General features: G+C 38.9%; 2 protein-coding genes across 3 annotated transcripts in view; both read right to left on the minus strand.

Moving 5' to 3' along the window:
- Window positions 1-1,447: 1,447 nt before the first annotated feature.
- Window positions 1,448-24,196, minus strand: TMEM237 (transmembrane protein 237). Of its 2 annotated transcripts, none has more exons than XM_069574484.1 (13): window positions 23,984-24,196; window positions 21,748-21,779; window positions 21,145-21,155; window positions 20,177-20,233; window positions 17,133-17,270; window positions 11,403-11,523; window positions 9,630-9,787; window positions 7,251-7,374; window positions 6,776-6,967; window positions 5,393-5,466; window positions 4,641-4,734; window positions 4,095-4,216; window positions 1,448-2,062 (listed from the first exon to the last, which is right to left on the minus strand). In XM_069574484.1, exons 1-13 carry the CDS (start codon window positions 24,023-24,025, stop codon window positions 2,001-2,003), a joined length of 1,227 nt encoding a protein of 408 aa, XP_069430585.1. In that variant the 5' UTR covers window positions 24,026-24,196; the 3' UTR covers window positions 1,448-2,000. The 2 variants fall into 2 exon arrangements, with proteins under 2 accessions (XP_069430585.1, XP_069430586.1); XM_069574485.1 differs by having other exon boundaries at window positions 23,232-24,175.
- A 1,087-nt stretch (window positions 24,197-25,283) lies between these two features.
- MPP4 (MAGUK p55 scaffold protein 4) overlaps window positions 25,284-26,287 on the minus strand; it is a 37,964-nt gene continuing 36,960 nt past the window's right edge. The window contains exon 21 of the mRNA XM_069574482.1: window positions 25,284-25,829. Within this exon, the coding sequence (XP_069430583.1) occupies window positions 25,638-25,829 (192 nt within the window). The 3' untranslated portion in view covers window positions 25,284-25,637. The remainder of the gene's footprint in view (window positions 25,830-26,287) is intronic.

Raw genomic sequence — 26,287 nt, forward strand, 5'->3', positions numbered from 1 at the left:
TTCAGCATCAGTCCTTCCAATGAATATTCTCAGTTGATTTCCTTTAGGATAGACTGGTTTGACCTTGTGAGAAGACTCACAAGAGTCTTCTCCAGCACTCCAATTCAAAAGCATCAGTTCTTTGGTGCTGAGCCTTCTTTATGGTCCAACTCTCACATCCGTACATGACTACTGAAAAAACCATAGCTTTGACTATATGGACGTTTGCTGGCAAAGCGATGTCTCTGCTTTTTAATAGGCTGTCTTAGTTTGTCATTGCTTTTCTTCCACAGAGCAAGCATCTTTTAATTTTGTGGCTGCAGTCTCCATCTGCACTGATTTTGGAGCCCAAGAAAATAAAATCTGTAAAATTCACATTCATTCAAAAACCTATACACAAATTTTTGTAGTAGTTTTATTCATAAATAAAAGTGGAATCAGCTCAGATGTCTTTTGACAGGTAAATGGTTAAACTTCAATAACTTGCAATGTGACTTTGCAATAAAAAGGAATGAACTATGGCCTTACAACATGGGTGAATCTCCAGGGAATACACTGAGCAGAAAAAAGCTAATCCCAATAGATTACATATTGTATAATTCAACTTATTATTGAAATTATAAGATTTAAGAAATAGAAGACATTAGTAATTGCCAGGGCTTGGGGTTAGGGGTACAGGGAAAGGATGTAGGAAGGATATTGTCTGTTTATAAAAGGGCAACATGAGAGATTCTTACAGCTTTTAGACTTGGTAGATACACAACCATACACAATTGATAAAACTGTATAGAACTTAATATATACATAGAGATACGCATGTAACAGTAGGGGGATTCCCTTTTCAGCAGCTCCTGACAGCTGGAGAATACCTTATAGACAAGCAAGATATTCCTAGTATGGCATGTGTATCAAATTTAGACCTATTCTCAGCACCATCCAACTCCATCATCAACTTATCAATCCTCTTCTGTTCCACAACATTCAGTGGGTTGCTAATCAGGGCAGGTTCAGTTTTACTGAGGTGCTCAAGAGACTCTGAGACATCTTTTCCCACAGTAAGCCTTCATGTCTTGAGCTCTAAGTCTCATATCAGTTGAGGCACCAATAGATACAGTTCTGAAGAGATCTCTTCCATGGCAGGACCCACATGAAGAGTGGGATTTCCGTGAAGGTCAAAGATCTCTCTGACAAAGAACTTGGGAACAGGTATGGTGAATTTCTACTCATACTTCTTGTCGTTTAAAAAAAGAGGCAGGGGAAAAGGTCTGCAGAGGTCAAATGAGTGTTAACTTAATAAGCGCACAGGCCTCTCCTTTACTCTCCCGAACTCTTGGCCAGCTTGGCTTCTCTTTTGCTGTATATGTTTCTTAAAGGTCCCTAAATGATTCTGATGTGCAACCAGATATGGGAACTACTGGTATAGGTCTTTAAAAAAATAAACTTCTACAATTATATAACTTCTCAAATGAAAGTTACATTTCCTTTTTATTAGCCATCTTTCAAGCTAAATTATATTTTACTTATTACATGATACACAACCACTGAACCAGTTTCAAAAATGACAAAATTCATATTTCAATTTATTCGGTCAGGAAACATGAAAAATAAATAATGAAGGTCCTTTTCCTCCCCTTCTTCTCTATTCTCTAAATTTATGTTTAAACTTGATAGATATTTTGTAACACTAAAGTTATGGCTTTTTTAAAAGCACTGTATTACTGCTTTTAATGATAATGATTATAAATGCAACTAATCTGAAAAAACAGGAAATAAACACTTTCACCTGTTGGTTTCTAGTTCATTATCTTCTTCATCATAAAGATGATAATGCTATAGAAATTAATGTTTGGGTATAAATTGCAGATACAATTTTAACATTTTCCATAATCCTGAGAAAATTTTCAGTATTATATAATCAAAAATCAATTCCAAATACATCTGTACATATATAAAAATACATTTAAAAACAAGAATGGGAAAAATTCTAAATACTAGGTCGTTACTCAGAAGGTGAGTTGGCACTATGAAGAGGCTTTGATTCCTTTATCAGGATATTCTTCCACATCCGAAGAGAACATCAACTCTGGGAGAGAAAATGAACAAATCATACTTAAAATGATTTCCCAGCAACTCAGAAAGAATTTTATAACTTACTAATAAACAGCCTTAAAATATTGACATATTATATAATAGAATTATAATTCTTTATGTTATAAAGAATTATTATAAATTCTTTGTATTATATAATTCTTACTTGAGTACAAGTAAGATTTCTTGATAGTGAACTCTGAGTTTTAAAAGATGAGCTATTGACAAATGTACGAGTTTTGCATTTTGAGACGTCCAAGTTTTTAATGCATTGTAAACTCCTGAAAAATAAAATATATATAGTAGAGACAATATAATAACTCATACCAGGAAGTTTAATTCACTTAGAGAATCCAGGATCATTAAACGGCTAAAGAAGTCTAATTCTATAGTGATCATGATAGCCTAAAATATAGGACACAGACACAGCAGAGGACCTGGAACTAAGATTAGGTGTGTGCCAGGAAAGTTTAAATATGTGACCCCATTTAATCACCATAAACTCCCTTTAAGTGAGTATTATCTTCCTCATTTTATATTTCCATTTTTTTATCCATATGAAATGTTATTTGACTCACATAACCCTGAAAGAGAGCAGGATTCTGGAAATATAAGTAACATATACTGTGTGATTAAGACTGAATACTGCATTAGCCAGTTGAATTAGCTTCAATCCCAGTGGAGAATGTTATTAATTGGCATTTTGAAATTTAAACTATCACTAAGCATAGTCCCATAATTTACTAAAATACCAAGAAATATTAAAAAAAGAAAACCTTAGGAATTTAGTAAAATAAAGTCCCCTGATATAAACATTAGACGAAAAATAAAATCTTTGAATGATGAAAAACTACAACCAAGTTAATGAAAAACTGTGAACTACCTAAAGCCTAAGAAGATTTTTAAAATATTTTAAATATATCTAAAAGGAATAATTAGTCAATAACACAAGAAAAGATGCATTCATGAATGAAAACACACAAGATTATTACATTTTTTGTCTTGGTTTTTACAAATGGAAATGTTGGAAAGATTCTCAGTTCCAAGATTTCTGAGACACAGGCTGTAATCAGTTGATCAAATTGTGGTTAAATGTTTTGCTTAACAAATCAAGAATAAAAATAATAGCCAAAGTCCAGAAAACAGCAAATAGATTCAAGGATGAAACTGTGGAACATCTACCAGGAAACACAACTTACAATACAAACACTAAGCTGTTCTCAGAGCAATGCTGAAAGACTAGCAGTTTGCAAATGTGATTCTTCTTCAGGTGTTCCAAAAGGGGTCTGAGACTACAGAGTAGTAAATCTCACTTTACTCTGGGCACACTAAAGATTGCTAAGCACTTCATTAGACTATGAAGGGTTAAGAATTTGTGCCAGGTAGAGGAGGAGGTAAGAGTAAATTCACTTGAATATGTATCTAGCAGAGGCTAACAGATGAAGCATATCATTTATTTCAAATTTATGGGCTTCCCCAGAGGCTCAGCAGTAAAGAATCTGCCTGCAATGCAGGAAGCACTGCAGGAACTGCAGGTTCAATCCCTGGGTCGGGAAGATGCCCTGGAGGAGGAGATGGCAACCCACTCCAGTACTCTTGCTGGGAAAAGCCCATGGACAGAGGAGACTGGAGGGCTATAGTCTATAGGTTCTCAAAGGGTCAGACACGACTTAGCGACTGAGTAGCAAGAGATACTTTGATCAGAAAGAGACTAACAGAAAGGAAGAGCAAAGACTTTCTATACAATGCCTGAAAGGGTCCAAGAAGAGAAATATCTCCAAGATATGCGCAAACCCTCATGAAGTGCTCCAAGACGCCAGCTCTCCTACACACTCCTGTTTTTTGCAGCATTCAGTTTCACCACTTTATTGTTATACTTCTTGGGTTACTTTAAATGCATCTTTGTTATTGAAATGTTATAATACTATAAAGTATAAATGACATAATGCTATCTCCATTAAAAGAAGATTTATGAAGTCATTATAGAAGATTTTATGATGTATTTATACTATTTTTTTCTTTAATACCTTCACTAAGATCCATGCCTGGCCTGTAAGACAAAAAAAGCCAAGATAACCCAACCAGAATGGCCACCACCAGATTCACCACAATCCATGGCTGAAGAACCTGCTCCTCAATTCCTTCTGCCCTAGAGGTAAAGAAATACTCATCAGAAACGTCTTCATTGTGATCCAAATATCCAGATATATCTATTTTATAAACTTAAAAAAAAATTAGCCATCCTTATCTAGAGGAATAACAAGCATAAAATATAACTTCCCTATGAAATACACTATATATATCATGAGAATTTTAAAACCATAACTTAAAAGATTTAAAACACTGTTTACAAAACATTTTCATTAAAAATGCAAGAGTATATAACAATAGTTATCCATTAACCAATGGAATAGGGGGCTTTTTTGGCCACAATTTTAGAAACAAAAACAAGGCCCTCATTACTATTTATAGGTGAAAACAAGTAAAGGAGTGAAAAGACAAGAATAGCACCATTCCGCCCACTGTTGCTATTATTACGATCAACAATTACTAGTGCTACTATGAATTCTTACCAGAGGCTACCGTTAACAGAAGAAGGTGTGTAAAGGTGGATTCTGTCACTTGTCATTTGTTGACTCAGAGATAATATAAGAGCAGTAAAGTACACTGAGAAAAGACAAATAAATTACTAATAATGTATTTTTAACAACCCAGTTTGTTTGGAATTTATAAATAACTTTAAGGTCAAAAATAATCTGAGCTTTGGGAAATGATGACATAAAAAATTTTCATTTGGTCAATTTCAATAGGCTGGATAGTCTTACATTATTTTTCAATACAGGTAGAGAAGGGGCTTTAGATACTCACTATTTTATCATTAGGCTGACAAGAATCTAGGAGATCATTTAAGAAATTAAATGATTCAAGGTTCTAAAAGTAGTTTTATTAACATTCTCATAATTAGAACAAAATTTACTCCAAATTACCAAAAAGGTGAAAAAAAATAGTATTTGTTACTAAAATGCCCTATCAGCCCTATTTGTTTACTGTCAAGTAGAAAACACAAAAGTAATACAGAACAATAAACTTTAAAAAGTTAGATAACCTCTACTGAAAAATAATTCTAAACCTCCACTGAAAAATAATTCTAAACCTCCACTGAAAAATAATTCTATCAAAATTATACCTACCATAGTTTAATTACAAATTCCACTGAATATTGATATGAATTGTTTTAGGTAGCAATAATATAACATCATTTTTAAAATAAAATTATACTTTTTTTCTGATTCAAATTTACACAGTTATCAAATTATTTACTTACAGAAAGATGCTAAAGCTCTTGGATCCAGAGCAAGAAAATTTCGGATTGCTACTGACGTTTTAGCAAAGTCAATCCTAGAAAATACAAAAGCCTCTTGTCACAGTGTAGTTGTAAATTTCTTACAAAACTGTACAAAACTGTAGTCTCTAGACAACAGTTTCTTTCTTCTCTATTTTAATGCTACCACATTATTATGAAGCTTTAAGTAGCTACAGTTTATACTTAACACACATGAAAAAATCTTATCTACAAAGGCCACATAAAACATTTAACTAAAGACTATTTTAGTTATCATTCCTTTAGCATTAAGAAGAAACAAACGTGATCAGCCATTTTATTAGATTCTACTTCCTTTTATTACTCATACTATTGAGTGATAAGCTGTTGTTTTCTTAGTGGGTTAAATTGTGTTCCTAGAAAGACATATTGAACTTCTAAACCCTGGAACCTGTGAATGTGACCCTCTCTGGAAATAGAATCTTTACTGATGTAGTCAACTTAAGATGAGGCCATTGCAAGGGGCCCTAATCCAGGAAGACTGGTGTCTTTACAAGAACAGACACAGATCCGTGGACACACAAGTAAGATTGCCATCTGATAACGGAGGGAGAGGCTGGAGTAGGGCGTCTACAAGCCAAGGGACAGCAAGGACTGCCAGAAACCACTGGAAGCTAAGGGACAGGCAGGAATAGACTCTCCATGGATCCCTCTAAAATGGAACTAACCTTGCCAACACCTCGGTTTTAGACTTTCAGATTCCAAAACTGTGAGAGAACACATTCCTGTTGTTTCAAGCCACCCAGTTTGTGGTACTTTTGTTACAGCAGCCCTAGGAAACTGGGGTACCCAGAGTCTTGACTATACCTGATTCAGTGCATTGGAAGATATTTGGGTCTTTTTTAAAAATTAAGTTTTTATTTTGTATTGCAGTATAGCCAATTAACAATGTTGTGATGGTTTCAGGTGAATAGAGAAGGGACCCAGCCATACATATACATGTATCCATTCTTCCCTAAACCCCTCTCCCATCCAGGCTGCCACATAACACTGTGCAGAGTCCCATGGTCTATACAATAGGTCCCTTTTGGTTATAGATACAGCAATGTGTATGTTTGGGACTTTTTGAGTTGATTATATTTGGATGAAATTTTGGATTTAGAGTTGATGCTGAACGGGTTAAGACTCTGGGGTATGTTTTTGCTCACAATAGTCCCATCTCCTCCCCTCAAAAAGAACAGAAACAGAATGGCTCTTTAAAAAGTCAAAATAATATTAATATCCTGTAATTCTATTTTGAAAATGTCATAGTTTTTCAGGGACACATTTTGCTCAACACTTCCTTCTGAAGAAAGTTAGAGGACCCTACGGTCACAACAGTCTTACCTGTCAAAGGCTGAAACTGTACTCAGAGCCAAAAGCAAGTAGAGAAGACTCTGGAATGGATATGCTAATGTCTTGTATTGTTGCAGAAGGTTTGAGAGGTCAGAAAGCTCATCTCCTGCCAGAACATAGATCACAACAATGTTCCACACAGCACAGCCAGCCAGGAAGCCATGGGAGAAGACACCAATCATCCTGAATGGAAAACGGTTTTGTTAACATACACCAAAGACTAAAGCAAAAAGTGCATTCTTTGAATCTATTCATGTGTAAGAACAAAGTTCAACATTTCACAAAAGGTAAAAACAAGCTTTTCTTTTCTCTATACTAATAGGCAGATCATTTAATTCTAATTGAATGTTTGAAAAATATATGCACCCACCATTTTAAGTTGTCAATTTTTTAACAGTATTGAACAATCAATACTTAAAAAATTGTGGAACATTTGTCTTTAGAAAAGTCCAACAAAATCAGTCACCGGAAAGCCCGATGCACCGACAGTGCAACATCTCTGGTCGTCCAGGAAGGTTTCATGTCCATTGACACATCAATCTTTTCTGTGGTCTTAATCAACTCTGAACGATCAGCAGCCTGGAATCGCCCTAAGAACACAACACACAATTAAAAACAACTCACAACAGAGAACTCTGAGGATCTTTCTTGTTATTCCACATTTAAGAACCCTCACGTTGAGACTGAAATTTTATTGTTTTCTTGTCTAAAAATTCTCCCTGATTTGGCTCCTACTTCAGAAGTCTCTTTTCTCTCAGTTGCTAAAAACATACAATGTTTTAATCTTGAAGAGAAGTAAATGATGTCCACGTACTTTCTTCTCAACCCGAAACAGATGTTAAAGTAGCAGTCTTGGAAATCAATTTATTTAGTGAAATACAACAATGAACTTGTAATTCAGAATGAAGTCTGTAAACCTTTAACATGATATAGTCTAAAATATTCTAATTTAGAGATTTTTACAAGTATTAAAGTATAAATCCTACTACTATAAAGGTAAGTCAATATTTGAAAACACTTCAAATTTCTCAGGAAAAGATGCCAGCATATGTAGTATGGCACTCTGTGATGACAGAAAAGAAACAGATTGTTTCATACACTGGTCTTAAGAAGATCCCCATGGAAACCGTCAGTTCAAAGGTCAGAACTCAATACTGTGAGCAGAGCTTTATGCTTCCTCTGTAGACAAGAAGGCTCCTTCTCATTCATCAGTCAATCCACAAATGGACCTCAGGAAACTGGAAAGGTTCCCTTATCTTTGGCAAACCTGGCTGTCAGGCACTTTGGAGAAGGGAAGACAGAAGTGAGATACCTAATGTTCCCAAAGAAAAAGCAACTGCTGGGCAAATCACTGGTACGTTCCATGGTCAGTTACTTTACTAAGGGAAGTTTCTGTGCTACAGGAAGCAAGAATAAAAATGAGGATTGAGTGATATTGCTTGAAAATCAGTCCAGCTTAGTTCAGTCTCTCAGTCATGTCCGACTCTTTGCAACCCCATGAACCACAGCATGCCAGGCCTCCCTGTCCATCACCAACTCCCAGAGTCTATCCAAACCCATGTCCATTGTGTTGGTGATGCCATCCAACCATCTCATCCTGTTGTCCCCTTCTCCTCCTGCCCTCAATCTCTCCCAGCATCAGGGTCTTTTCAAATGAGTCAGCTCTCCACATCAGGTGGCCAAAGTATTGGAGTTTCAGCTTCAACATCAGGCCCTCCAATGCTTGAAAACAGACTGAAGCAAATTAAATGGCCACATGGTATACTAGTCCTGCTGCTTGCTGCGTGCATACTCAGTCATGTCTGACTCTTGGCAACCCCATGGACTGGAGCCTGCCAGCCTCCTCTAACAGCCCTTAACTAGAAGTCATGAAACTTTGGTTCGAGTCCCAATTCTGTACTAATCAACTGTGAGCCCCTGGGTGACTCCGCCTCTCTGGGTCACAGGTTTCTCATTGGCCAACAATGCCAAGATCCCTAAAGTGGGCTCTTAAGGAATCAGAATTCTAAAACAATTTACGCAAAATCTAAGTTATAAATTTTAAGGGTTAATCTTTATGTTTTAGATGAGTTCTTCAGGGAGCATGTTCACAGCATATCCATGGGACTAATATATGGTTATGATCATGCTTTCAGTAGGTTTTTCTTAAATACCACAAATGTAGTGTTATAACCAACACTACATACAATGTGCTATATACAATGTCAGCACTATTTTTCTAAAAGAAAATATAGCTATAATGTTGTATTTCTCATTTAATATGGCAATACTACCCTGTATTTTCTCTTATTTATTTTTAATGATAGAATTTATATCATTACTTGCTCCACCACCAATATCACCACCAATTGCAGAAAACTGGTAAAAGTACAATAGGGAATAAAGAAATGGGTGGGGGGAGAGGGAGGTTTTTTAAGTTACCAATCATCTCATAACCTAGAAACAACCAGCATTAACATTTTAACGTATTTTCTTCTAGTCTTTTGTCCTATGCATTTCTCTATAGTTCAACTCTAACTATAAGCATGTATGTTTACTTTTCATTAGCATCTTAACATGAAGTGAAAAATTCTCCCCAGGCATTATTTTTAGTGGTGCAGAAGACTTCATTGTATAGAAATGCCATAAACTGTCTGAAATCACTCCCCTTCTGTTTTGCATTTAGGTTTTTTCCAGTTTTTTGCTCTCATTAATAACAATATGATGATGAGCTTTATGTATAAATTTTTATCCATATTTTTACTTATTTCCTTAATTCAGATTTCCAGAAGTATAATTACTAGGTCAAAGGATATCCTTATATAATTCTTAAAGGGTTCATGTTCCAAAATCAGGACCTACTTACTGCTTTTTTCCACAAACACTTTGCCTACAGGCTGGCTAATGCCCGTGGGTGCAGTGAATACAGATTGTTGTTCTGGACTACTTTGCTCGTCAGTAATTATGTCTTCATCTTCAACTCCTAGTTCATTGGCATAATGTAATTCTGCTGGCTGGGTTTTCCTGTAATCAAGGAGAATTAAGAAAAATGGATGATTTCTGACCTTTTATAGACCCAAATAAGGAGGTTCTTGCGAGTCTAATGGAAAGAACCCTGGATTTGGAGTCAGAAAATTTAGTTTTTACTCAAATGGATCAGTTATTAACTGTTATGTACAGCAAGTCACTTACCTTTCTGTGGGCCTCAGTCTTCTCATCTGGAAAATGAAGTAACTGAACTAGATTTGAAAGGTTCTTTATAGACTTAAAATTATATGATTCTATATAGATACTGATCACTATGTGTAGGGTCATTTCCAAATATGAACAATAGCATTATATAACTTCCAGTATGCTTCTTTAAAGTATACCATTCTATTTAACCTGGGACTTAATTTCCTATGAAATAAACATTTTATGTATTGTTAGAATAATCATAATTTGAATTCTATTAATACAAGAAAATAAATAATAGCCTACCTTATTATATCACCTGTAATTCTTAATATCGACTGGAAGAAGCACAAGCTGGAGTCAAGATTGCCAGAAGAAATATCAATAACCTCAGATATGCAGATGACACCACCCTTATGGCAGAAAGTGAAGAGGAACTAAAAAGCCTCTTGATGAAAGTGAAAGAGGAGAGTGAAAAAGTTGGCTTAAAGCTCAACATTCAGAAAACGAAGATCATAGCATCTGGTCCCATCACTTCATGGGAAATAGACGGGGAAACAATAGAAACAATGTCAGACTTTATTTTTCTGGGCTCCAAAATCACTGCAGATGGTGACTGCAGCCATGAAATTAAAAGATGCTTACTCCTTGGAAGAAAAGTTATGACCAACCTAGACAGTATATTTAAAAGCAGAGACATTACTTTGCCGACTAAGGTCCGTCTAGTCAAGGCTATGATTTTTCCTGTGGTCATGTATGGATGTGAGAGTTGGACTGTGAAGAAGGCTGAGCACCGAAGAATTGATGCTTTTGAACTGTGGTGTTGGAGAAGACTCTTGAGAGTCCCTTGGACTGCAAGGAGATCCAACCAGTCCATTCTGAAGGAGATCAACCCTGGGATTTCTTTGGAAGGAATGATGCTAAAGCTGAAGCTCCAGTACTTTGGCCACCTCATGCGAAGAGTTGACTCATTGGAAAAGACTCTGATGCTGGAAGGGATTGGGGGCAGGAGGAGAAGGGGACAACAGAGGATGAGATGACTGGATGGCATCACGGACTTGATGGATGTGAGTCTGAGTGGACTCTGGGAGATGGTGATGGACAGGGAGGCCTGGCGTGCTGCAATTCATGGGGTCGCAAAGAGTCGGACACAACTGAGCGACTGAACTGAACTGATGTAATACTTTTACTACTTATATAAAATCTTCTATTTGTGTTCCTCTTCTTTAGATTCAGCTCCTAAAATATTTTATTTATTTAAATATAATATTTTACTTTTCTCAGTGGGCTTACTCTTTTCAAAGTTATCCTTAGATTAGTTTAACTAATACATTCGTAATACTACTTATCCTAGAGATACACAACTACAAGCATTTAATAAGACTTAGAAGCTGCTGTTTGGGAGCTCCAAATTAAGCATCAGGGTGTCTCTGCAGAATATTTAGAAGGACAAATAAATCCTTACTTCGTCTTCCTTCGAGGTTTCTGAATAACTGGCTCCTCATCTGGCTCCACATTGATACCGTTTTCATTTGGTAATAAAGATGGACTAGCTGTCTTCTTCTGGGTAAAGGCAGTCTCCAATTCTGATGATAAAGCAGATTAAGTTTTTAAATAACTATGATGCAAAAAAGAAAAGTAGCATGTAAGACTTCTGTAAGACAAAAGAACTTTAAGAATTCTAACTGGCCCCCAATCTTTTTCACCATCTTATTAATTTTTAAAATTTTACACCTCTAAACACTCAACAGACAATTTGAAATCATGATGCCAAACAACATGAAAAAAGAAAAATCAAGTCATCCAATCAAGTCGAGGGTGTGTCAGAACTCCAAGATTACCTCCAAGTTCTATGATTCACTCAACAGACTCACAAGTCATTTACACTCACAGTTACAGTTTATTACAGGAAAAAGACACAAAACAAAATCAGAACAAGGAAAAAGCTCATGGAACAAAGTCCCAAAGAAACCAAGTCCAAGTTTCCAAGAGTCCTCTATCAATGAAGTCACACAGGATGTGCTAATTCTTCCAGCAACAAGTTGTAACGACATATGTGTTCCTTTTTCTTCCAGGGAAGCTCATCAGTCACTTAGCAGCCAGGAATTTTACTGGGCAGTGATCACAGAGGCACCTCGTGCCAAACACATACCAAAATTCTAGACTCCCAGAAGAAAAGCAGGTGCTCAGCATAAATCTCACTGTGAGCATAGTGCACAGTGAGCCACCCTGACAGTTTATAGAGAAAGCTTTGTATCAGTGTAGACAACTGTTGCACAGGAAGCTGGAATGTCAGGTCCATGAATCAAGGAAAATTGGAAGTGGTCAAACAGGAGATAGCAAGAGTGAACATTGACATTTTAGGAATCGTGATCTAAAATGGACTGGAATGGGTGAATTTAACTCAGATGACCATTATATTTACTACCGTGGGCAAAAATCCCTTAAAAGAAATGGAATAGCCCTCACAGTCAACAAGAGAGTCCAAAATGCAGTACTTGGATGCAATCTCAAAAATGACAGAATGATCTCTGTTCATTTCCAAGGCAAATCATTCAATATCACAGTAATCCAAGTCTATGCCCCAATCAGTAATGCTGAAGAAGCTGAAGTTGAATGGTTCTATGAAGATCTACAAGACCTTTCAGAACTAACACCCAGAAGAGATGTCCTCTTCATTATAGGGGACTGAAATTCAAAAGTAGGAAGTCAAGAAACATCTGGAGTAACAGGCAAATTTGGCCTTGGGGTACAAAATGAAGCAGGTCAAAGGCCAACAGAGTTTCGCCAAGAGAACACACTGGTCATAGCCAACACCCTCTTCCAACTACACAGGAGAAGACTCTACACATGGACATGACCAGATGGTCAATACCGAAATCAGACTGATTATATTCTTTGCAGCCAAAGATGGAGAAGCTCTATACAGTCAGCAAACACAAGACAGGGAGCTGACTGTGGCTCAGATCATGATCTCCCCATTGTCAAATTCAGACTTAAATTGAAGAAAGTAGGGAAAACAACTAGACCATTCAGGTATGACCTAAATCAAATCCCTTACGATTACACAGTGGAAGTGAAAAATAGATTCAAGGAAATAGATCTGATAGACAAAGTGCCTAAAGAACTACGTGCCATTGTATAGGAGGCATTGATCAAGACGATCCCCAAGAAAAAGAAATGCACAAAGGCAAAATGGTTGTCTGAGGAGGGCTTACAAATAGCTGAGAAAAGAAGAGAAGCTAAAGGCAAACAAGAAAAAGATATAAGCATCTGAATGCAGAGTTCCAAAAAATGGCAAGGAGAGGTAAGAAAGCCTTCCTCAGTTATCAACATAAAGAATAGAGGAAAACAATAGAATGGGAAAGACTAGAGATCTCATCAAGAAAATTAAGACATACCAAGGGAACATTTCATGCAACGATGGGCACAATAAAGGACAGAAATAGTATGGACCTAACAGAAACAGAAGATATTAAGAGGTGGCAAGAATACACAGAAGAACTATACAAAAAAGATCTTCATGATCCAGATAACCATGATGGTGTGATCACTCACCTAGAGCCCGACATCCTGGAATGTGAAGTCAAGTAGGCCTTAGGAAGCATCACAACGAACAAAGCTAGTAGGTGATGGAATGCCAGTTGAGCCATTTCAAATCCTGAAAGATGATGCTATGAAAGGGCTGCACTCAATATGCCAGCAAATTTGGAAAACTCAGCAGTGGCCACAGGACTGGAAAACGTTACTTTTCATTCAAATCCCAAAGAAAGGCAAGCCAAACAAAGTTAAAACCACCGCACAATTGCACTCATCTCACATGCTAGTAAAGTAATGCTCAAAATTCTCCAAGCCAGGCTTCAACAGTATGTGAACCATGAACTTCCAGATGTTCAAACTGGACTTAGAAAAGGCAGTGGAACCAGAGATCAAATTGCCAACATCCACTGGATCATCAAAAAAGCAAGAGATTCCCAGAAAAACATCTAATTCTGCTTTAAGCCAAAGCCTTTGACTGTGTGGATCACAACGAAGTATGGAAAATTCTTAAAGAGATGGGAATACCAGACCACCTGACCTGCCTCTTGAGAAATGTGTATGCAGGTCAGGAAGCAACAGTTAGAACTGGACATGGAACAACAGACTGGTTCCAAATTGAGCAAGGAGTATGTCAAGTCTGCATACTGTCACCCTCCTTATTTAACTTATATGCAGAGCACATCATGAGAAATGCCAGGCTAGATGAAGCACAAGCTGGAATCAAGATTGCTGGGAGAAATATCAATAACCTCAGATATGCAGATGACACCACGCTTATGGCAGAAAGTGAAGAAGAACTAAAGAGCCTCTAGATTTAAGTAAAAGAGGAGAGTGAAAAGGTTGGCTTAAAGCTCAACATTCAGAAAACTAAGATCATGGCATCCGGTCCCATCACTTCATGGGAAATGGGGAAATAATGCAAACAGTGACAGACTTTATTTTTGGGGGGCTCCAAAATCACTGCAGATGGTGACTGCAGCCATGAAATTAAAAAACGCTTGCTCTGTGGGAGAAAAGTTATGACCAACCTAGACAGCATATTAAAAAGCAGAGACTTTACCTTGCCAGCAAAAGTCCATCTAGTCAAAGCTATGGTTTTTCCAGTAGTCATGTATGGATGTGAGAATTGAACTATAAAAAAAGCTGAATGCCAAAGAATTGATGCTTTTGAACTGTGCTGTTGGAGAAGACTCTTGAGAGTCACTTGGACTGAAAGGAGATCCAACCAGTCCATCTTAAAGGAAATCAGTCCTGAATATTCATTGGAAGGACTGATGCTGAAGCTGAAACTGCAATACTTTGGCCACCTGATGTGAAGAACTGACTCATTTGAAAAGACCCTGATGCTGGGAAAGATTAAAGGCCCTGATGCTGGAGAAGGGGATGACAGAAGATGAGATGGTTGGATGGCATCACTGACTTGATGGACATGAGTCTGAGTAAGCTCTGGGAGTTGGAGATGGACATGGAAGCCTGGCGTGCTGCAGTCTATCAGGTTTCAAAGAGTCGGACACGACTGAGCAACTGAACTGAACTGAACCGAACTGAGAAAACTGTTTCCCTGCCAAGTTCCCAGATTCTAGTCAAGTGGCCCTAGAGCAAGTAGGCCTGTCCAGTCCTGCAAGTTAACTCTTCTAAACACAAAGCATTAAATTCAGGCAAGTCAATGGAGCCTTCTAACCCATTAGCAACCCTTCCTATCTGGAAATACAGGAAATGGCTCCCTGGAATGCCCACAAAGACCCTAGAAATCTATTTTTAAAAGCACTTATAGCCTGGGCTGGAAATAGAAGCAGTACAGCCAACCACAGATGTGCTGGACTAAACAAAAATGAAACAAACGTAGGAAGCTAGGCCTGTAGTGGCAGGTGCATTCTAGAATGGCAGTAAAGGTACTCTTTGGCCCAGGACTTAGTTGGGATCTTAATTTTCTAAAAACTATCACTTTTATAAATAAATTTTCTCCTGAATTATAAAACTAGGTATTTTGGTATCCATCTTGATTTTCAACTTTGTACCCTAACTGAATTACTCAGAGAGTAGTTTTAATTCAACTATTCTTGAATGAAAGGAAATAAACCGTTGGTAAAACTGTCTGAGGATCATTTCTGTCTCTTTTCCCCTCTTCTGCCCTCTGCTTCTCCTCTTACTGCTCCCCGGCACTGTGGTATCCCACTTTGACTTGCCTCTCAAAACTGTGTTCCATTCTCCTGACTTTTCTAGTTCCTGCTCTCTACTCCTGTAATCTCTTCATCTAATAAGAATCTATTGTTTTCTAAGAAAACAAATAGTCTTGGGAACTATTTTGTAATAAACCATTCATTGGGGCTAATGTTAATGGGAGAAAGCTAATCTTACAATATTTGGTCCTTTCTTTTTTTACTCTAATAAAATCTATTGTCATTTTCTAATTATTATAAAAGTTACACATATAATATATGAAAATTCAGTAAACATAAAGAAAGAAAATTTTTTAAAATCATCCCTAATTCTGCCTTCTAAAAATCCTACCACTGTTGACACTTTGCTATATCCTTCCATTCTTTTTACTGTATGTGTGTGTATGTACATGTTCTGGATTGAATTGTGTCTCCTGAAAAAGATATATGCAAGTCCTAATCCCCAATAGCTGTGAATGAGACTTTAGAAATAGGGTCTTTGCAGATGTGATCACGTTAATATGAGGTCATGCTGGATGAGGATGGGCCCTAAATTCAATGGCTGGTGTCCTTATAAGAAAGGCCAAATTTGGACACAGAAACACAGGGAAAAAAGTGAAGATGGGGACACAGAATGGAGTTATGCTGTTACAAGCCAAAGAATGCCAAGAACTACAAACAACCACCAGAATCTGGAAGAGGCTAGGGTGGATTCTTTCCTACAAACTTTAGAGGAAACATGGCCCTGTGGACACCTTGATTTTGGACTTCTAGCCTCCAGAATTGTCAAGAGACACTGTCCATCGGAAGGCACGCTGAGATCTAAACTTTCTATTTTGCTTCTGAAATTGCATCCCTTCTCTCATAATCTGTACATATATTCCCTCATAGCTCAGTTGGTGGCAGCTTCCCTGGTGGCTCAGAGGGTAAAAGCACCTGCCTGCAATGTGGGAGACCCAGGTTCGATCCCTGGGTCAGAAAGATCCCCTGGAGAAGGAAATGGCAACCCACTCCAGTACTCTTGCCTGGTAAATCCCATGGACAGAGAAGCCTGATAGGCTATAGTCCAAGGGGTCACAGAGTCGGACACAACTGAGTGACTTCACTTTCACTTTTCAGCTCAGTTGGTAAAGAATCTGCCTGCAATGCAAAAGACCCCAGTTCGATACCTGGGTTGGGAAGATCCCCTGGAGAAGGGATAGGCTACCCACTCTAGTATTTGCCCTGGAGAATTCCATGGACTGTATAGTCCATGGGGTCACAAGGAGTCAGACACCACTAAGCAACTTTCACTTCACTTCACTTCATGATCAAAAGAGATCCTCTAAAATATTCCTGACTTAACCCTCTGGAGTTACCCTAGCAATAAAAATTTTAAGCAAAAAAAAAAAAAAAAACAAAACTGGATATGAGTGGGGAAAAATAGAAACAGGTTTTTAACCATATCCCTCAAACCACAACTGTTGTCACAACCTAACCTTGGTTTCTTTACATACCAAGAGGTAGCCTTGCTTTCTTCTGCCTCCGTTGAACAGGGGCTTCTTGATGTTCTATGGAGTCTTTGGTTGGTGGCTCGCTGCCTTCAGGTGGCCTGTCAACAGCAGTCTGAACAAGACCTTCCGAAGAAGTACTAGCTACAGAGAAACAGATATGAGGGGATATGAGGATAACTTGAGCAGAGACTGCTAACTCTCAAAAATATGGGGAAAGGGGAACTGGAACGTTTCCTATCTAATATCCTCTTCTCTCACAAAACTAATTGTGCCCCAAGTCTTGATTTCCTACCCCCTTACCTGTAACTTTGGGCTTCAAGTTGAAAAAACAAAGAAATGAGGGAGCAAGGAAGACTGAGGAAGAAAGAAACCTGGGACTAGAAAGAAGAACAAAAGACAGGGAGGAGGAAAACCGCTTCTGACTGTCAAAAAAGTGAAAACATTATAGAAACCATCACCACAGGGAACTCTCTTATGCCTTGAGGATTACCAGCCTCTAAATATCAAGTTTAGTCCTTCATTTATAAATTAACACATGATAAAGTCATCATGGATAGCTGGAGTTAACAGAGAACTTATAAATCTCTCCCCTCATTAAATCTTTGAACAGATTTTGACTCATTTTGGCAGATCTGAATTCTGCTTCATACATTCCCTTGCCAGTTTCTTCACAAAAGAATACAAATGAGTGAACAAATGAACAGACGTATTAGTATATTAGTATTATCAATAGTATTTAGCGAAATGGAAACACTAAAGCTACTTTTTGTCCACTAGGTTAACAAAAAAAATTTTTTTTAAGTTGATATTTTCCAGTGTTCTCAAGGACTTAGCAAATGTGACATTCAAACTCTGTTGCTGGTACTAAGATAACTAAAGCTCTCTTAAAGGCAATTTAGTAGAAACTTATCTTAATAATGCACAGGTCCTTTCATCAGTTTCACTGCTAGCAATCCATCTTAGAGAAATATCTCTTCTTCCCCATCATACACTATTTTATGTAGAACTGCAAATTGTTGGAGTGAAAAACTTGAAATAACCTAATTGAACAACAACTTTAATAAAAGCCAGCAATATATCCCTTTTGTCGAGAGCACTGATTTTTTCTTTTTTACAAGAAAAATAGTTGGTAGCTGGGATAGAGCTGTACCTCTGTTCCCACAATTCAGTCTTTATTACATTCTTCACCAGTGACCTTTTTAAGTCCGTAGGTAAGACATGTCTGTACTTAATTGTGAGTATACTTTTAGAGCCTAGCATTTCAGCGAGTATCTTTGTGAATCTAAGTCTCTCTGCCTCTCTTTTCTTTTCGTTCCATGTCTATATGCCTTTCTGTACACATCCATCTCCATTTTTCTCTTTTCTTACACTCACCATGTATTACTCCATTTATTAGGCAATGATAAGCTAATATAAGTTTCCGACCAGGCATAAGGTAGGACCAGCTACGAGCTTTAGGACGTTCATCCAGCAGTGGTGGACAGGACAAAGTAGGGTGAAAGGAAGCTATAGGTACACAGCAATGTTGGAGGCAACCCCAATACTTCAGGTGAGAGGAAGAAAGGTGCTAGACTAACCATAGTTGTGGCAGTGGAAATGACAGCAGGAAAAATGCATTAAATCTACTATATAAAAAGCAAGCTTGAGCTCCCCTGGTGGTCTGGTGGTTAAGAACCTACCTTGCAATGCAGGGAACATGGGTTCAATCCCTGGTCCAGAAAGACCCTACATGCTGTGGACCACAGCCCATGGACCACAACTACTGAGCCAGTGCTCTAGAGCCCACAAGCCGCAATTACTGAGCCCATGTGCTGCAGTTACTGAAGCCTATGCACCTAAAGCCTGTGCTCCAAGACAAGAGAAGCCACTGCAATGAGAAGCCCACGCACAGCAATGAAGAGTAGCCCCTGCTCACGGCAATGAGAGACAGTCCATGCACAGCAACAAAAACCCAGCAGAGCCAACAATAACTAAATAAATAAAAAGGAAGAAAGAAGCAGCAGCAGGTTTGTGAGAGGCAGAAAGTAGAGTGAAAATGACAAAATTCAAAGGGGTCTCTGAGGTTTCCAGCCCTAGTCCCTGGGAGAGCAGGGGCGTTCATGAACAAACCTTGTAAGTAAAAAAGTGAAGTAAGTAAGAAGTAAAACTTGAACTTCCCCAGTGGCTCAGTGGTAAAGAATCTGCCCGCCAATGCAGGGGACACAGGTTCGATCCCTGCTCCAGAAGATTTCACATGCTGCAGGGCAGTTAAGCCCGTGCACCACACTTACTGAGTCTGTGTGCTCTAGAGCCCGTGCTCCACCAGCGAAGCCACAGCAGTGAGAAGCCTACACACTGCACCTGGAAAGTAGCCCCTATTTGCCACAACTCAAGAAAGTCCACATGGAGTAACAAGGACCAAGCAGAGTCAAAAACAGAGATCCCATATGCCACAACTAAGACCCAGTGCAGTCAAATAAATTAATAAAATTTAAAAAAAAAAGAAGTAAAACTTACCGTTGGAAGTAATAATAAATACTGAACATGCTGAGTTCAAGTTACCAGCAGAACATCCAAGATTATCAGTGAATAAGACAAAAAAAGTTCATGAATTTGCTCATTATGGGAGTTTCAGTACCTGGATGATCGGCCCTGACTTGGGACTCATATTTTAATGTAGATTCTCTGACTGGAATGAGGGATACAAGAACCTTGTGTCTCTAAATCCAGTATCCTGTTCAAGGGTCTGGAACTGATCACAGCTTAAGACAACTTATGTTATCTGGGGATAAAAGACCTCAAAGAGTCCAAGAAAGTTGTGGAAGTTAAGGTTTGGGGCAGCACTACCCTCTATTCCACAAATGTTTCTAGATACTCCTCAGCCTGCCCATTGCCTTATCCCTCATTACCATCAGAATCCCACTGCTTCAGAGTGAACTTGATCCTATCTTTAACACAGCAGTGACTTAGGACTGTTAGGGCCTTGCCTCTTCCTGATCTGTGATGTTTATCATGTCCGAGGTCCTGGAAAAACTCGTGATCCCACACAACAAAGAACAACTTCTTACCAAGCGGGGTTTTCGTTCTGGGCTTCTTTTTCTTAGGACGACTAAGTGGAATATCATCTATAAAAGAGAAAGAACACCAGAAAAGGCTGCCTAAAAGCCAATGCAAGGAAGAGTGAAAAGGGAACTTTTAGTGGGGAAGACCTTTCCCTTCTCTTCCCTGGGTCCAGTCAACTTCTATACATTAGGGGAAGAAGGTGAGAAATTGACAAAGTTAAAGGAAGCCCATAGTGTAATACAAGTAGCTCACGGCTGGTCGGTAAAGTTATAAACTGTGACAGAAAGTGGGCTCATCAAATATTCATCTGATCCCCTACATTTCCCAGCCCCTTTGCACTGGGCCCTATGACTGGTCCTGACCAAGAGGCTGTGAACAGAAGTGTTCTGTGCCATTTGGGGGCCAAGACATTGAAAGAGCCAGTGAGTAACCCTCCAGCTTCCCCACCCCTTGCTGTGGCAACTGAGGGGGCCTCACGTTAAGATGGCAGAACTGCAGCATGGAAGTAGCTGAGATCATTGCATCATTAGTGAAGAGGGAGAGGAAGGTAACTGTCCTGGATTGTTCCTATGATGGACTTTGCATTAACCAGAAAAACCCCTTATGATATTAAGTACTGAGATTTGGGGGTTAGCGTGACATAACCCACTCTATCTTGATGAAATGAGACAAAAGAAGACGTAGTCCCTATCACAGAACTATATGCAAGACAACAGTTATATTCTAGGTGACTCCATTCAAGGATGAACACTTTTTAACTTCTAAGGTCAAATATCAACCATATAACTAGTGTCACATAGTATCAGCCATCCTTTAAAAATGGCAGTCATAGGAGATTAATATGATAAAAAAATTGTGACATTATAAAGTATACTATTTAGATTTAAGTTTAAGGGAAAATTAAGGGGGGGGAAACTTTCAAACATCAAATACTGTATTTAGAAAATTTTACATTAACAGAAAACTAACTCACCTTGAATAGCACTTTACATGACACCAACAAATTTAATCAGGACAGAGACAAAAAGAGAAACTCTTTTAATTAGCAATCTATTAAACTGTCAGACTGTAAATTGACTTATATCATTACAAATTTAAAATTAGCTTTCACAGAAAATCAGCTAGTTTACAAACAAGCTTATTATTTATAAGTAATAAGCTGTTTAATAAGACTAACAAAATAACCCCAATATTTTCTGAACCTACATATACATACTCCCTGTCTATTAATAAAGTGGATTAAACAGATTAAGAACTCTTATGTTGCCACTGATTAAAATCAGCTTAAACTCTGAGGAAACTATTCTCACAAACAAAAGAGGATCAGAATTCTGATCAACAAGTCATTAAAACATTCAGAACAGACCCAAGATAATAATATGTGGACATTCAGTCTTTGAAACAGAATGTTTAATTACAACTGTTATCTTAATGATTCAAGGATTTTTCATCTTTAAACTTGAGGAAGTCTTTTCTGAATTATTATAATTGTGCAATGGTACTAGTCAAATTTTTTCACTTTATTCATTTTGCATTTTTTAAACTAGATAATAAAATTACTGTAAATTATTTTTACCTTGGCACAGGTGGAAGGGCTCGTGGAGGACGCTATGGGAAAAAGACAGAAAACTGCTTGTAAGTAAAGGCCTAGGAGCATCTTTACTTCATGTATTTCAAATTTTTGATAAACCTGTTCATCAAATGAAACCCAAGAGATACAGATGAGAATCAGATGGGCAATTTTAATTTTTTCTATCACGTCTAAATTTCACATAAAATTCCTTCCTTCCTATATTCCTATCTTCAGGCCAGGCACTGCACTAAGCATTAGGGATACATTCATTAATAAACAGAACCGAGAGATCCTTGCTTTATGCAAAGTACATCCTAATGGTTAAATATTAGAAGATAACATTAAGCATATATATTTATATATATATGAATGAAGAATGCTGCTTTAGTTAGGAAAAGTCTCTCTGAGGTATTTGAACTGAGACCTGAATAAGAAAGGAGCCAAAGGGGAGCAAATACAAAATTTTTTACTGGAGATTGGACTTGGAGAGTTTCAGATAAAAGAAGGCCAATAAAGGTGAAGCAGGGTTATCAAGGCATGGGCAAACTAATTAGGAAGACCAACAGAAAGAACTTAGATTTTGCTTTAATTCAATGGGAAGCCAATGGAGGTTTTAAATCACAGAGTAAAATACTAACATTTATATAGTAACGTTTTTAAAATGTTACTAACAGGATGAGATGGCTGGATGGCATCACAGACTCGATGGACGTGAGTCTGGGTGAACTCCGGGAGATGGTGATGGATAGGGAGGCCTGGCGTGCTGCGATTCATGGGGTCGCAAAGAGTCGGAGTCGACTGAGCGACTGAACTGAACTGAACACAACATAGTAGTAACCCTTTAAAAAGTATACTCTGAATACAATGTGAAACACCCAATTTAGGGCAGAAAGAAAAAAATTCTAAATGTACTATAAATTTCCTACTTTACATGAACAAGAAAAGTGTTCAGAACATTAATTGGCTATAGGCCAATATAAAATAACACGTTTTTTAAGAAGTGCTTGTAGGTCACAGAAATTACAGTTAAGCAGCACTCTGGAATCTTTCAAAATAAAACACTAACAAATTTGTCTAGTAATCAGTTTAATATTCCAAGTATCTCAAGCTGCTAGCAGAAGACATTGATTTTGAAGGGTTAAATTTTAAACAACTCATTGCTTGTTCCACAACTGTCCCATTTAGCTATCCATTCGTTCAAAAAGTGTGTTAATAAAAACGCTACAAGACTAAGACATCGCCGGCTGTCTTAGCACTATCCAGTACCCAAAACTGAACTGGCAAAGGATAGGTACTGTTCCATCAGTCTACAAACAGTATTGTTCTAAAGATGCTATGGACCGTGTTCTAACCAAAGATACAGTTCAGACGACAACTCATTTCAAAAGTCCCGCAAAAATGACGTGTCGTTCATCCAAAACTCAACCTCTACGTTCCTCAAAAGTAGAACGGCTCAACTGAACTGAAAGTAACTAAGGCTCGCTTACCACCTGCTTCTTCCCCATTGCGTCTAAAGCTGGGCTCTCCGCCGGCCGCCGGCTCCCGGGCGCGGGTAACTCACACCCCTCCGGGGTTCACACCGGCCTAGTGGACCGCGCGCGCAGGCGCAATGCGTCATCAAGCTGCGCCGCACAGGCAGTTCTGACCCCCAGGCTCCACGCAGCAGGGTGGGAGTGAGTCGGGGCATGGAGACCCTGTGTGGCTTTTCTGGGCTACTCTTGCGGGAAAGTGGGCGTTGGAGTCGGAGCCCCGGGAGAGGAGACTCCAGCGGATGCGGAGTAGCAATCACGATTTTTCCCATGGTTTCCCAAGTGGTTGCAGTGATTTGTTCGAGAGAAGTGAGAGAAGACCAGGATTAAAAATCCCTGCTGGCAAACAAATCTCTTTCCTGAGCAGCTAAAATGCTCTCTAGGAGTCGATAAAAAGGGCCTCGCTGGCAGCCCCCGTACCCGCAGGGGCGGGGTCGGAGTGAGTTAGGCGTCGTCATGGCAACACCCTCACTCAGCCCCCCGGAAACTTCACGCCTGGCTCTCCGCCAGGCTTTTGGAGTTCGGGTCCGGCCCTGGGAAGAACTTCTAGGCCCCGCTCCCAAACCCTATCCTGTGAGCGCCGAAGGGGCAGATGCGCGAGCTTCCAGACTGGGGTTCGCCCCTTCTTGTCCCCAGCAGATCGGTGTCGGTCCTGCCCCAGAGGTAGCGGCCGCGTTAAGGCAGCGGCCGACACGCCCCTCACCGCTCACCCGATGGTCCTCTTCCACCCCGAGCCTGGAGTCGGCCCTCATGGCGCTGTGCCCGCCTGGGCTCCCTCGACGCAACTGCTGCCTGCGGGAGCCTGGTTCCCCGCAACGCTGCAGCCTTCGGGACCAGCGGGAGGCGGTGGCTCTGCAGTGCCGGACTAGGCCGCCGCCCCCGGGCCACGTCTCCGCCCGCCTCCGCTTTGGCAGCCTTCGCGTTCCGAGGCTTCAGGGTTGAGACGCAAGCGTTTAGCCACCAGACTTAATGTTTAGGTTCGGGTATGAGTGTGTGTCGAAACAGGCAATTCTCAGATTTTCTCCAGTTGCTTACCCTCCATCCAAATACGCACGACATAAAATCTGGCCTCACATAAGTGTTAAAAAAAAAAAGACAGTTTTCTTCGTTTTGTTTGGTTGGGTTTCTGAGAAAAATAATGCTTGGTCACTTTAAAAAACTACAGATATTTTGAAGCATACACTCAGTTTGCTCAATGGTTAAGGAAGAGCAGATGGATGGCACGGATATGGGAAAAGTTAGGGAATGATCCAGTAGTCCTGTATGGATGTGAGAGCTGGACCATAAAAGAAGGCTGAGCACCAAAGAATTGATGGTTTTGAACTGTGATGTTGGAGAAGACTCTTGAAAGTCACTTGGGCTTCAAGGAGCTCAAACCAGTCAGTCCTAAAGTAAATCAATTCATTGGAAGGACTGATGCTGAAGTGGAAGCTCCAATACTTTGGCCACCTGATGACAAGGGCAGACTCATTGGAAAAGACCCTGGGAAAGACTGAAGGCAGGAGAAGGGGGCCACAGAGGATGTAATGGTTGGATGGCATCACTGGCTCAGTGGACAAGAGTTTGAGGAAATTCCAGGAGATAGTGAAGGACAGGGGAACCTGGCTGTCCGTGGGGTCCACATGACTGAGTGACTGAACAACAAGGGAGTGATCCAGAGGGTGAACATATATAAAGGCAGGAAGAGTGACTGGAAGTCTCGAGTTCGTGGAATAACATCCTTATCCCCTTGTTTCTCAGACGTTGGTGTTTAGCACTAAAATTCATTGCTCTTTCCTAATTTAGGCATAAATATAGATACTGGCTTTTGGGGAAATTAATGATTGCTACAGCCCTGATCAAAAGAATAATTTTTCCTTGTAGCTTAATGTGTAAAATGAGAACAGTGCTGTTTCAGTAAGTTTTGATGTTAGAGGTGATTTGTATATTAATCCTTCCTTCTTGCAGTTAAACTGTGTACTTTTTGAAAAATCCATGGTTATAAAACAAGTTTCATAAGGTAAAATACAGTTTCTGAAATTAAATACAACATATTTTATTTAGGAAAGCTCTTTTTTATCTGAATCACACAAAGGCCACGTGAAATCTATGAAAGGTCCTCATATTCGGTGACTTAACATTGTTCCCTACCAATTGCTGCATATAAGGTAAAGGAAAACATTTTTTCCCCTGAAATCCAAAGAGATAACTCTACATAACCATACAAATTTCTTCCAAATAAGATGAACAAACTGCAGCACTTTTGCAGTTGCACATATTATAATAGAGCAAATATGACACCGATGTTTTAGATTATAGCTGTTTTTCCAGCTCTAGGGAACAGGTGAACATTGTTAAAACTCCAGTATTAAGCAGAAGGCCTCTTTAAGATTTTGTATCAGAGGAAACCCACGTGGCTGGTACCCACTGAGACTCCTCCTGAGCCTTCTGAACTGCAGACAACAACTCGGCACGTGCCTCTTGCAAGTTGTCATTCACAATCACATGATCAAAAAACTGGCCAAACTGAGTCTCCATTTTTTGGGCTAAATCCTCCATCTCTTGTAGATCTTCATCCTTTAGGAAAAATAGAAAAATACAAATAGCAAACTTAATGAGATGAATAGAAATAACAGGCAGTTATGTTGTTATACTCAGAACTGTAGCTGTTTATAAAAACAGGTCATGTAAATGTTCTCCACTCTAAACCACAAAACTTATGTTTCTGTGTTTAGTCTTACTTACTGTCTCCCACACCAAGTTTTCATAAAGTTGAGTTAATAGTTTGTAGACAACCAATCCTCTCAACTTCCTATTTGGACTTAAATTATCTTATTCTATTATCTAAACACTTGGAGCTCTCAAACCACATACAACATAAAACCAAAGAAATTTTATCAGTTAAATATAAATAAAAATTAAACATAAATTTCAAATGAACATTAATCTGATAAGAATGACATTATTTTGTAGACACAAATGGCCACTTTGAACATGATGGTACGACATAGTTCTTCAAATGAGGCATTTCTAAA

This window comes from Ovis canadensis, chromosome 2 (assembly GCF_042477335.2).
Source record: "Ovis canadensis isolate MfBH-ARS-UI-01 breed Bighorn chromosome 2, ARS-UI_OviCan_v2, whole genome shotgun sequence".
Classification (NCBI taxonomy): Eukaryota; Metazoa; Chordata; class Mammalia; order Artiodactyla; family Bovidae; genus Ovis; species Ovis canadensis.

What these genes read in the sequence shown, in the direction of transcription:
- TMEM237 (XM_069574484.1), bottom strand. Translation starts at nt 24,025, where the DNA reads ATGAGGGCCGACTCCAGGCTCGGGGTGGAAGAGGACCATCGG. An exon ending in GAAAGCAAGGCTACCTCTTG is followed by an intron (nt 11,524 to 17,132) that starts GTATGTAAAGAA and finishes CTTTATCATCAG; the next exon opens with AATTGGAGACTGCCTTTACC. An exon ending in AAGAGCTTTAGCATCTTTCT is followed by an intron (nt 4,735 to 5,392) that starts GTAAGTAAATAA and finishes GTCTTTTCTCAG; the next exon opens with TGTACTTTACTGCTCTTATA.